The 12,410-nt window shown below is 45.7% G+C and overlaps 5 protein-coding genes across 5 annotated transcripts; 3 read left to right on the top strand and 2 right to left on the bottom strand.

Moving 5' to 3' along the window:
- Window positions 1-13: 13 nt before the first annotated feature.
- Window positions 14-1,828, top strand: POJ06DRAFT_251730 (uncharacterized protein). The gene is made up of 8 exons (XM_056187437.1): window positions 14-158; window positions 214-315; window positions 376-381; window positions 455-831; window positions 883-1,059; window positions 1,115-1,279; window positions 1,331-1,550; window positions 1,604-1,828. Exons 1-8 carry the CDS (start codon window positions 124-126, stop codon window positions 1,788-1,790), a joined length of 1,269 nt encoding a protein of 422 aa, XP_056044972.1. The 5' UTR covers window positions 14-123; the 3' UTR covers window positions 1,791-1,828.
- POJ06DRAFT_251737 (Sec1-like protein) lies at window positions 1,829-4,148 on the bottom strand. The gene is made up of 5 exons (XM_056187438.1): window positions 3,972-4,148; window positions 3,832-3,912; window positions 3,662-3,776; window positions 3,401-3,615; window positions 1,829-3,350 (listed from the first exon to the last, which is right to left on the bottom strand). Exons 1-5 carry the CDS (start codon window positions 4,050-4,052, stop codon window positions 1,923-1,925), a joined length of 1,920 nt encoding a protein of 639 aa, XP_056044973.1. The 5' UTR covers window positions 4,053-4,148; the 3' UTR covers window positions 1,829-1,922.
- Window positions 4,149-4,753: 605 nt separating this feature from the next.
- On the top strand, window positions 4,754-6,352 carry POJ06DRAFT_281260 (uncharacterized protein; the record flags this gene model as incomplete). The annotated part of the gene is made up of 2 exons (XM_056189936.1): window positions 4,754-4,781; window positions 4,812-6,352. The coding sequence occupies 2 exons, from the start codon at window positions 4,754-4,756 to the stop codon at window positions 6,350-6,352; spliced, it is 1,569 nt and encodes a 522-aa protein (XP_056044974.1).
- A 111-nt stretch (window positions 6,353-6,463) lies between these two features.
- On the bottom strand, window positions 6,464-8,926 carry POJ06DRAFT_98180 (methylenetetrahydrofolate reductase-domain-containing protein). The gene is made up of 3 exons (XM_056191857.1): window positions 8,463-8,926; window positions 7,326-8,376; window positions 6,464-7,270 (listed from the first exon to the last, which is right to left on the bottom strand). Exons 1-3 carry the CDS (start codon window positions 8,547-8,549, stop codon window positions 6,576-6,578), a joined length of 1,833 nt encoding a protein of 610 aa, XP_056044975.1. The 5' UTR covers window positions 8,550-8,926; the 3' UTR covers window positions 6,464-6,575.
- A 488-nt stretch (window positions 8,927-9,414) lies between these two features.
- Window positions 9,415-11,413, top strand: POJ06DRAFT_267677 (translation initiation factor eIF 4e-like domain-containing protein; the record flags this gene model as incomplete). The annotated part of the gene is made up of 5 exons (XM_056189255.1): window positions 9,415-9,445; window positions 10,108-10,328; window positions 10,396-10,596; window positions 10,647-10,972; window positions 11,035-11,413. The coding sequence occupies 5 exons, from the start codon at window positions 9,415-9,417 to the stop codon at window positions 11,411-11,413; spliced, it is 1,158 nt and encodes a 385-aa protein (XP_056044976.1).
- Between the last annotated feature and the right edge of the window lie 997 nt (window positions 11,414-12,410).

Below are 12,410 nucleotides of genomic sequence, written 5' to 3' on the forward strand. Positions count from 1 at the left end.
ACCGCCAGTTTAGCCAGCACTAGATCCTTGATTACTCGCATTGATGTGCTTGTGCATTGATGTACGATAACTTGACGCAAGCACCGACATAGACATTTTCGCTAGGAAAATATTGTAAGCAATATGACGGCTATGGAAGCGGATGGTCCTGTCAGGAAGTACGTATATTCTCTTGGTGGCAGACCAATATAGATACTGATACTGGCGTCGCAGGGCTGCGTTGAAGCGGATATTGGCGCGTAGGGGCCCGTTTACTGACGAGGCATACGTTCCTGGTCCGGAGGTTTATGATTTCCTTTCTGGAATGAAGATATTGTAAGCGATATTGTCATTGATAACGCTTCGATGCGAGAAAAGAGCTAACCAGTGATGAAGGGTTATGTAAGTCAATATGTACCATTATCCGGCAGTCTGGACGGTAACCGTGTGCTTAATACTAATGACGCGATAATAGAGGTGCGGGCGGTCTTGGGTGTGAGATTTTAAAAAACTTAGCACTCTCTGGGTTCACGGACATACACGTCATTGACATGGATACTATCGACATTTCCAATCTAAACCGCCAGTTCCTCTTCCGGCAATCCGACGTCGGCAAATCTAAGGCCATCGTTGCCGCGGAGTTTATTATGAAGCGCGTCAAGGGCGTCACGATTACTCCTTACTTCGGGAAAATTCAGGATAAGGATGAAGATTACTATTCGCAATTCGGCATCGTGATATGCGGCCTGGATAGTGTTGAGGCGCGACGATGGATTAATGCTACCCTCGTGAATATGGTCGACATAAATAATCCTGAGAGTTTGAAACCACTTATCGATGGTGGTACTGAAGGTATGTTTCACGGCGGATTTGAAATGGAACTAAACATCTTAACTGGAACAGGATTCAAGGGACAGTCGCGTGTCATATTACCAACCATCACGTCGTGCTACGAATGCTCTCTCGAGATGCTTGGGAAGCAGCAAACATTCCCTATGTGCACTATTGCCAATACTCCCAGATTACCGGAACACTGTGTCGAATGGGCTAGCGTTTTAGAGTGGCCGAGAGTTTTTAAAGGCACGACCACCTAATATTGTTAATATTGTAATCTACAGTCAACTAATGGTAGCAGATAAGAAATTAGATAATGACAACCCAGAGCATGTTCAATGGTTATTCGATACCGCTTTGCGTCGTTCTCGAGAATTTAATATTAGTGGTGTCACATATTCGTTAACTCAAGGGGTTGCGAAGAACATTATTCCTGCTATTGCATCCACTAATGCCATCATCGCTGGTACGTGCCTCAGACTCAGACTTACAAATTCGCTATCTTACAAATATCTAGCTTCGTGTTGCAACGAAGCCTTGAAGATCGCTACTACCTGCAGCCCGTATATGAACAACTACATGATGTACAGCGGCAATGACTCAATTTACACCTACACGTTTGAGTATGAAAAGAAAGACGACTGTCCGGTGTGTGGAAATCTTGCCAGTGATTTCGAAGCGAACCCAGAGTGGACTCTTGAGGACCTCATGGAAAGACTGCCTGATTCGCAACAAGTGTATGTTCTGTCTTTGGAATATCTGCAATCGAGAAAAATTAACCGAATCGCAGACGAACAAAAACTCCATCGCTAAGAACAGCAGAGCGAAACTTGTACCTACAATCACCGCCCCAGTTGGAAGAAGCGACACGGCCAAATCTTTCCAAGAAACTCAAAGAGCTAGTTTCGAATGGCCAAGAGGTCTCAATTACGGACCCAGGACTTCCGTTCAGTGTCAAGCTACGACTCCTATATTAGACTTTAATTTGTTGTAAAATATTAGGATTACTTTCCGGTGTTAATAATGTTAATAACTCTATACTATACACTGACTACATTCAAGACCAAAACGCAGCCAAACAAACACCACCCGTGAAATTACAGTTGATCCTACAGTTCCATTTGCGAAACCGACGGAACATCGTCCATTGCGGTTTTGATGATTTCTTTACCATCAATGATACCAGTGGTCAGAATCAAAATATTCCGCCGTTCCGTTTCCTGCTTAGCAATGAACCGCAAAGCGGCGACTTCAGTGAACGTGATCCCGCCCAAGAAAAACACTACTACGGTCTTTTTCTCTTTCTTTGCGCTTAGCATAGATTTTGCTCGTAGAGCGCGCTCTTCGCCTTTCTGAACTTCATCGAAATGCACGCCGTCGATGTTTCGCAATATATCATCTGCACCGCGCCACCCAGAGCCCAAACTTGATATCTTGCTGCCAAGAGCTCGCTTCTGGATGACCATTTGCACTAGTCGAATACTCAGTGGTGCATATCCGGAATACACGTACGCGATATCGTCAGGTGCTTGCTCGTTCACGTCATCCACGATTAACCGCAGGGTCTTCCGTAGATTCGAAAACTGGAATTGGGAATATCCTTTTCCTCGCGCATAGATCAGGTCTAGCTTTTGCAACGTGCTCAACGTCAAAATGTGCTCGTATCCATAAACATTGAATATCAGTCTCTTGAATTGGGCAAGATCCTTCTCTTTCATACCACCGCTTGAGAGACATTCGACAGCGAGTAAACGCAAGATAGTATCAATTGCAACACCACGGACGATTAATTCTTCGATTGTCTGATTCAACGTGCTGGTGTCCAACCCGGATGCCACAAGATTCTGCTGTATCTCCAGCGCTCGGTTGAAAAACTCAGTTTGTGTTCTGTTCATGATTTCTTCTGCAAGATTAGTGTGTAGACGAAGACTCTGGTGCTCGGCTTGTAGACCTCCAAGTTTACCTACAAACTCCTTAATCTGCGACACCGTCTTGGCCTGATGCCGTTCTTCATATTCTTCATTCAGCTTTCGAGCGGCTTTGTTAAGCGTTGTGCCCACTATTGCAAAGTTCAAATCCCTTAGAGTCGAGAATAATGCGTCGTTAGAATCTAACACGATTTTACGGGTTTTCCTGTCTGTGACCGGAGCAGTACTGATAACGGAGCTTCCACTTGATGCATTCGGTGGTAATTTGGGATTCGCAGCGGTAAATATCGCACTTGGTATTTCCGTCTGCGAATTCTTGATTCCAAATACTTCGTCAATCAACCCTTCGTACGTCAATTGCGTCATCAATGGTGTCACCATATCTGTGCCTCGTTCGATAATAACGAGCTGTTCGAACGCCGTTGTGTCACCTTTTGCCCATTCTGCTTGCTCCGAATTCGCCTGCGATTCTTGACGCATGCGTAGCAATAGGTCGCATAATCTCTTGGCGTTATTTCCTTTTCCTATAATGCGTGGATATAGACCATATTGTTTCTGAAGCGCATTCAGTGACAGTGCCGCAAAACTGACTGTTGTAGGCAGACCATACTGTGCGCTATTAGCAAGTGACAAATTTACAATGGGACAATAAGACATACCAGATACAGATCTTTAAATCCAGAATCTGGTAGTTCGATACTGAATAAATCTTCTTCTAGAGGTATAAAGCCCAGGTTCCACTCTGAAATTGTGACATCGCCTAGAACGCCCTCCTCTTCAAAGACCTTCTCCACTGATAGCATTCGTCGAGGATATAGAAACACATTGAAGTCGTAGTCAACGTCAGAGGTTTGAATTATCCGCTTGATTTGGTCTGCGATATCAGTAACAATACAACAACAAAGTCGGCGTTCACATACCACAGGCGATCCCGGCATTTTTAATGTCACCTCGTATTAGATAGACAATATTCCTCTGCGCAGTTTCTTTCTGTGGACCATCATCAAGCCAAAATATATTATCCACACCGTGCTCCTAAATGTCGTTAGAATTCCTGCAACGGAGAGACATCAAAACTATTACAACGTACTTGCAACACGGAGAATCGAGCAATATGACTTAACGGCGCCGACAGCGTTCTGTCCAAAATCAAAGACTTCTTTCCCCGAACCTTAGGAGCTATCTGTTAAGACACTCTCTCAGGCAAAGATGTGATATTTAGCTACTCACAGACTCTAGCAATTGCAGGAACGACGCCAGTGCATCCGACTTTAGCGCCTTTGGGTTGATCGTTGTCTGTATCGTCGTCATTATTCTCAATTATGCTAGATTAATGAATGACTGAGATATTAACCAGCCTTGTGCGTGGTAACGATCTGAAGGACCATTCAGGCCCTGGAATTCGATATCGCCCTGTCGACAATCAGTGAGGTACAAAACCCGACGATTGCATTGATATCGAGCAGCACTCTGGGACTTTGGTTACCGATATTCGACACGAGTCGCCACGGCGTTTCGCAAACTTCTCGAAAACAATTCTGAATAGGTGTAGAACTCGAAATATTTTATGTCCTGTACTATTTACATATGGCTTGTCGATAGAATAATTACTATGAAGCATTTTTCTTGAGTAGCAAGGTGCCACACACCTATAACATTAAGACACAGATAGACTTAACAACGACCATTCAATGTACAATAACTAAGGGTATCAATTGTGACATTCAATACGTCGCGTCGTCTTTACATCTTTCAGTTCATAGACTAATAGCAATCCTAGGTTTCAGCCTAAAGACTTCTCTGTAATATCTCGCAAACACAGGCGTACACTGTTCCGTTATCGGCGAATTATAGAGGCCGGGTAATGTCGACTTGGCGTGCAATGTCTTTGTTCATCGTTTTAGCCCAGCTGGCCACAACCACTTCTCGACAGCAACGACAACCTTCTCAGAGGCGATTGGGGTCTTCTAATCTGCACGCATTAGTTCTCGCCACAATCTGAGAATATAGTTATGATCCTTCGATCAAAGTTTCTCAGCAGTGTTGTTCTCCTGCTCCTGGCGTGCAGAGCGGACGCCGTGGATGTCGACCCTGACCTAAAGCCGTCCGTGTACTTAGCAAAAGCAGACGCGCTCCTTACCCAAGGCAATTTCCAAGACGCGTTGCAATTTTACGATGCCGCAGTGAAATCTGATCCTCAGAACTATTTGTCGGTGTTCAAGCGCGGTGCGACGTACTTATCGATTGGAAGATTGACCTCCGCGATTTCGGATTTCGATCAGGCACTTGAGATGAAGCCAGATTTTGACTCTGCGCTTGTGCAGCGAGGAAAGCTGAGGCTAAAGATGGGTAACTGGGATGGTGCGCGAAAAGACTTTAAGGCAGCGACTGGCAGCCAAAAGGAGAATATCGAGTCGGTGGCTGCAGCTCAGAGCGCTGAGAAGGCTGCACTGAAGGCGAAGGATGCGGGCAACTTGGATGAGTGTATCGCGTACTCGAGTAGCGCTATTTCGTATGCGTCGGCTGTGACATCACTTCGATCTCTCAGAGCTGAGTGCCGGCTTGCAAAGGGTCTTATTCGCGAGGCTGTTGCGGACTTGATCCATCTAGCCGGTGCAAATCCGCTGTCGTTTGAACCCCATGTTCGAATTGCGCAACTTCAGTATTTATACTTGAACGACAGGGATCGTGCGATTCAGCAATTAGCAAAGTGCTTGCATTACGATCCAGATGCAAAGGCTTGTAAATCTGCATTCAGAGACTACAAGCGGATAGACAAGAAGATAGTAAAGGCAAATGAGTTTAAGGAGAAGCACATGTGGAGTGCATTCGAAAAGACGATTGTTTCCGTAGGAACTGATAAAGAAGCACTGTTGAAGAAGATTGAGGAGATGGCTGCGAAAGTCGAGAAGGAGGAGAAAATCCCATCCGGCACTCCTAGGGAACTCGAGGTCGATCTTCTCGAGGCATCGTGCGAGGCCTATCTTGATCTCAAGCGATGGGGATCGGGAACAACGTACTGCACGCGAACGCTCGAATATCGCCCGCAGTCTATTATCGCTCTTCTCTTTACTGCCAGAGTTCACCTGAACAATGACGAGTTTGACAAAGCTATTGAAGTTTTGAATAAAGCGAAAGAAGTATCGGGTGGGCAGAATCAGCGCGTTAATAGCATGCTTAACGAGGCGCATGTGCTTCTGAAACGGGCCAGTTCCAAGGATTATTACAAAGTCCTCGGTGTTAACCGCGATGCGACAGACAAAGATATCAAGAAGGCATATCGTACAAAGACAAAGGAATTCCATCCTGACAAGTACAGAGGTGATCTGAAGCCTGAGCAGGTTGAAAAGAAAATGGCTGAAATCAATGAGGCATACGAGGTGCTCTCTAATCCTGAACTGCGTGAGCGATTTGACGGTGGCGATGATCCTAATGATCACTCGCAGCCCAGTGGCGGCCCAGAGGGATTTAACCCATTTTTCCAACAAGGTTTCGGGGGTTTCAGCGGTGGCCGGCAGCAATTTTTCCAGCAGGGCGGAAGAACGTTTTACCGTCAGAGCAGTGGTCCTCGCCAGCATGGTAGTGGGCATGGTTTCAAGTTTCAATTTTGAGGGGTTCACATCGATTGTTTTGGCGTTCACGGAATGAAAACCTTCAATTTTGTCTTATAGCTAGATTAGAATCGCTTGTATGATACATTTCAATGACTATTAACAGTACAATGCAAAGCGCGGCACTCGATCAGTATCCAGTCTAAGTATCTTGTGACAAATCGCAAATTTTTCTCATCCTCAGCGAACATCCCTATCGCGAACGTTAACCCGAACAAACCAATTACAGCTGCAAAAACATCCATAGTGCGTTAGTATTGACATAGTCATGATGAATAATAGAAACCAAATAGTAAGAATCGTGGATCGTGTTGATGAGGTTCGAGGTCTTGGATGCGCGAGTATATAGACGCTGCCATTCCTTCCAGATGGCAAAGGCTTCTTCACTCCATGCTTTGAAGGACTGTTCCTCGATGATTGTCGGCTGGACGACTTCTCTGTTGGGGAAGACACCCCAAGTGACAGCATTGACATCGTTAGCGTTCATATTTGAGAAGAAATCCCCCCTGGAGTTTCCGGCGTAGTATGACACGGAGTCACTGCCCTGAAGCTTCTTCTTGAGCGTTAACCATATGTCCTCAGGTACGAAAAATTCTATCAGTGCTTTCTGGAAAACATATCCATTGCGTGGGCCCCAGCCAAAGATCTTGTCGTCGCTTCGGACTCCATTGACCGCTGGTTGCGAAGCCACAGTCCAAAGACCAAGCTTATTTAGTCTAACCAGGTCATCTTCAATTAGCTTCGTTTCAGGGCTCAACCCTTCCTCTTCAGACCATGGTAGGACTGGGAGTGAGCCCTTTAGATATTGAATAAATAACTCTGAAATATCTGCCGCCGTTTTTGGGCTGCCCCATAGCTCTAGAGCTCTCCTTGGCGGGACATGGAGCGTGATGCCATATCCATCAATCTCACCATAGGCTAAACATATTTAGTGACATCATCATGAAACAATTTGTTAGATGTAAGTTCATACCTGGCGATCTAGGATCACCCCATCTACCATTTGGGAAGTCGTCCCAAGAAGCCTCGGCAGTCATGGACACCGCGGCTGCTGGAACAGCGACTGCAACATTTTCTGTGATTTTAACATCTTTCACTCCGTCGGAAAGTACTGAGTCGATGGAAATCGGTTTCTCGGTTGTTTTTTCCATCTCATGTGAGACCAGCTTAAGCCTTACGGGTGACTTAACGACATCACTCTTGTCAAGAATCAACGCCACTGAGCGCTCCAGATTGAGGGTGTAGAAATGGAAACCACGAACGCGATGGTCCGTCTCGTTGTAGATCCGGTCAATCATTTCCACCAGGATATCGACTCCAACGTGTTTGACCTGCTCGTCATCCGTGCTAGGGACTGCGCCTAGTTTCTCGAGGATACGGTCGGGGAGGTGCGCATGACTTAGTTTGGCGGTACGAATAAAAGATTGGAATGTGTTAATAGGTAGCAATCCTGGAATAATCGGAATCGACTTGAAAATTCCGGACTCATGCTCCCGTAGCATCTTCTCAAAGGCAAGAAACTGATCTGTGTCAAAGAATAGCTGTGTCATGATGAAATCTGCGCCGGCAGCGGTCTTCTCTATGAGGTACGGCAGATCAAGTTGAGGATCTTGAGCCTCAGGGTTTGACCCATCAGCGTAGCCTTCCGGGTAGGCAGCGACACCAATACAGAAGTAATCGCCGTATTCTGCACGAATATACCGAACCAAATCAACTGCGTACATAAATTCCTGTGATTCTGGTGGCGTCCAGTATTCTTCGCCTCGAGGAGGATCACCTCTCAGTGCGAGAATATTGCGAATTCCATTTTGCTTGGCTTTGGTGAGAGCTTCGTCGATGATCTTCTTTTCCATGTTTGTGCATGTTAAGTGGAGGCAAGCCGTAAGGCCCAGTTCGGATGTGCATAGTGTAGCCAGATCCAGCGACTTTGACACAGTTGATCCACCAGCTCCCCAGGTGATGTTGACAAATAGCGGGTTCAATTGTGCCATCCGGCGAAGTCGAGCAACGAGATTTTGATAACCCTGCGAATATGCATGTGTTAGCAGTTGTCCAGATATGTCCAGAGCGAGAGTACATTGTCCCAAAAAATGCATCACAAGAACCGTACCGAGTCTGTCTTCGGCGGAAAAAATTCAAAGGAGTAAAACGGCTCATCGGGCTTCAAGGCCGCGATTCTCTCGATTATTTTAGTCATTTGTTGTGAACTTCTCCACGCGAAGAGATGATTCAGAAAGCTAAATTCTGCTTGTCGAGTTCCTTTTCAATTTTTTCTATATACCGAGACAATTGTCGATCATCCGTTGTCGCGCTCAGCGTTGTTCTCTCTTAAGGTGCGTCGTCGTCGAAAATTGCGTGTGAAGTACTTTACTAGGGACTACGTTGGGTATAAAGCTAATTTGACGTAAAATTCTGCATATGACGCATCGGTAATTACAATATACAACGAATAGGGCGAAAGATTACTGTAAGTTACATTGATATGCTATTATACTCTTTAACCTAGCATTACATTACCTATTATAACACGCTTGCATCATTACCACACGCACTGCCATCCCAGAATGAGTACTTCACTCCACACTTGATAAGACAGTCACAGTCAATCTCTGTAGGACTAGAAAAATATCACAATCAGTAAACGCTTCTAAGACTATTAAACTAAATAGCACCGCAGCGCAACTGCGCAAGTAAGACTCAGAACTTTCTTTGCCGTAATTCGACTTCAAGCCTAACCGCAGTCAGCCTGTCAGCTCGAGGCAAACAGTTGCACCACCGACAACGGGCTTCCATGAACACGATATAACATAGAAACCACAAAATGGTGGGGGCCGTTAGATCAGGTTACCAGAGCTTGTCGTCCTTGTCTTACAAATGTGTCAATCAACCCAACGCCATTCCATTTCCAACAGGAACATAGATAGAACTTCATAAAAAAAGTCAAAATACCATTAAGCCTTTGTCTTTCGCCAGCCATAGGATGAGCATCGTTGCCTATCTAAGCCACATATGTCAATAATATTTGTTTTGATGTATCGAAATCCTAAGGTCATCACACCGTCATGGGTCAGCCAGCTGCAGACTTGAGGACAAGTAGGGCGGCGCCTAAAATGCGATGGTTTTAAGGACGGATTTTTCTGGACCGCATCCATTAGCGTAGCCATCATGATTATGAAGCATCATAAACATTATTAGCTACGCTTTAATTGTAAAAGCACCGAAACGTGCAGGTCAGCGGTCGTAGGTAAAAAGGAAAAAAGGAGAAAAGGAAAAAAGAGAAAACGTTAATTGGGCGCGACCACTTCCTTGCTGTTCGGAGACGAGCCTGCCCAAGACGTCACTCTACATGTTCAATTGTACTGGTTCAAAATTTTCGACTCAACGACAAAGTCCCTCGTCGCAAAACTCCTGCACGCTCGTATCATAAATTCGAAACTAACCTAATTGGAGTTTTATGGTTATGTAAAACCTTGATACTAAATTGCTATTGCTCAATTGTCAAGAAGTTGCCGGTACCTCGTTGCAAAGTAGTTCTTTTCCAAGGTCGCTTCGGAGTCAGCCGAGTTCGAAATACAAATTACTAGCGATAATAGAATAATTTGAACATATGGATCCGACAAACATTTGGTCAAGAAGAACGAAGTTAGTAACACAATTTGTGATATTTAGGTCAATATTCTAACTTGTGGTCAATAGTGGTAATATCTAACTCCAGTAGCTTTCCTGAAGTAGCCGAAATGTTGACGCAACGGTAGGAGCATCATCTATATTGTCCGGGCCAACCGTGCCATCTCCGGTGTCGATAACGTCGCCGTTGTCATTTGGCTTATCACCACCTCTAACGCAGGCATCACTCTTGTCTCGCGGCAATGGTAGCCCGCTATCGTCTTCACCAATTGACACCGATTTCTCCAGATCGGGCCGTTCACAGTCGTCGCTAGGCGTCTCCAATGTCTTTGGAGGTTTTGAGGACAAGGTAATTTTGCCTTCATGATTGTGCAAATTATTGTCCCAGACAGATCGAGCTGCTGATCGTCAAATAGCGCGAAAGCGATGATTTATTTCCTGTTCTTAACCAGTCGGCAATTGACGGCGAGACCAATGGGGATCCGCTTTTATATAGTCTTTCGGTGGCCCAGCATCCTTTGAAATACAATTGGACACTGTGGTTCTTGCATCGAGCACCTGGTGTGAAGATATCTGATTACGAAAAGGCTACAAAGGAGATATCATCGTTTTCAACTGTATGTTTACCTACTTTAGGTACTTGAGGCGGCAACTGATGATCCATTAGGTTGAAGACTTTTGGCGATTGTATTCCTATCTCGCAAGACCGTCAGCATTACCATACACGTCTGAGTATCATTTATTCAAGACTGGAGTTCGCCCAATATGGGAGGACCCGACCAACGCTAATGGCGGGAAGTGGATTCTCAAGTTGAAGAAGGGTACCGGTTCTGTTCCCTGGGAGTCGTTGTTACTGGCCATTATTGGTGGAGAATTTGGAGACTCCTTGGGCGACGAGTTAGTCGGTGCTGTGATTAGTATTCGTCGCGAGGCAGATATTATTTCCTTGTGGAATAAACAGGGAAATAATGGCGCTATCAATCTAAAAATAAGGTTCGCATCTGTCTAACTGGCCAATGGTGTCTTCGGTCATATTAGTCTAACTTGCGCGACAGGGACATAATACGAAATGTTCTTGGCCTCCCAAATGTTGCAATAGAGTATAAAGTACACGCAGATAGCATGAAAGAAGGTGCCGAGAAGATGTTAGCAGCGAAGGCCGCAGCTGCATCGGACGAGAAGCCACATCGCGGACGCGGTGGCCACCATGGTGCTGGAGCACGACATCACAATCAAGGCAGTACAAGCACCAACAGCAATGGCTCTCATTTGTCTAGGTACGGTACGGGACGTAGTCGAGGGTCTCATTTGGGCGCTAGAGAGGTCCATATGCGGTCTTCTTTTGCAGGCCACGGTGGTGACGGTGAGAGCAATGCTGAGGGTGGTGGACGTGCCATAGATCGGAAAGGCAGCCGGGAGAGTCAAGGGGATTGATGAGGTCGGCACCGTAAGGCGTGAATATATAACAAAGGATTTACCGGAGACGTGCCGTGCTCACTATGAAGTAGTTATGTATTTCACAGCTTCCTCGTGCGGCAAAGCAAGATCCCAGCAAAGAAGAATGCAGTTACAGCAAACTGTTTCCCGGAATTATATCCACATTCTTTCGTGTGGCTACTTTCCTATCCCACATAATTCCCTTGTCACCAATTCGAATATATAAATACTGCTAGCGTTAACTACGCCTAGCAAAATCCACGGAGGACTTGCACTGGACATAAGCATTGCTGATTCTGTCCAGCGGGCTAGGACCCAACGTGGCAGCATCCCAAGAGACGCTGCCACTTCACATCATGTGCTCAGTGAAGTACTTAGCATGATGTTTTTAGACGCATTGAAATCGCGGTCAAAGACCGACGTGCATGTCTTGCACTCAAACACCTTGGATCGGCCCAACGTGTGATTCACCCACCCACAACATGAACACGTCTTGGACGTCCACTCCTCGTTGACTTCCACCACTTGGGTCTGCTCAAACTGCTCTGCCTTCATGGCAGTTCGATCGAAAAAAGCACAGTGGGCAAGGGTGGCCATGCACGCCTTTGACTTCCTGTTGAGCTTCCGGCACCTGTGGAAGTTGAGCTTCGGGAGGATATATTGTCGTAATTGGCACACAGAAACGTCGCAGTTTTCTTGTGCATGTCCTCGACTAGGTGATTGATTCTCTCACCCAGTCGCAGCTAGGCCCTTCGAAGGTTTTGGCGTTTCTTATGGTTCCTGCCTTTTTAACCAAGTATCTACAAAGTCTTCACTTTCGTTCTTCGTGCCTACTAGAAAATAGAAATTTAATATTCTTACGAAATCGAAGCCATGCCGCCATATTTTCCGGTGCCTCTCTTAGATTTGCAGAAGCTTACATATTTTGGAACGATGTTGCGATTCAGGTCAAATACAATTTACGTCCCCAAGCAAAATGCGTTTACTTCCTCAC

Source organism: Lipomyces tetrasporus, assembly GCF_029532465.1.
Source record: "Lipomyces tetrasporus strain NRRL Y-64009 chromosome Unknown POJ06scaffold_4, whole genome shotgun sequence".
NCBI classification, from domain to species: Eukaryota; Fungi; Ascomycota; class Lipomycetes; order Lipomycetales; family Lipomycetaceae; genus Lipomyces; species Lipomyces tetrasporus.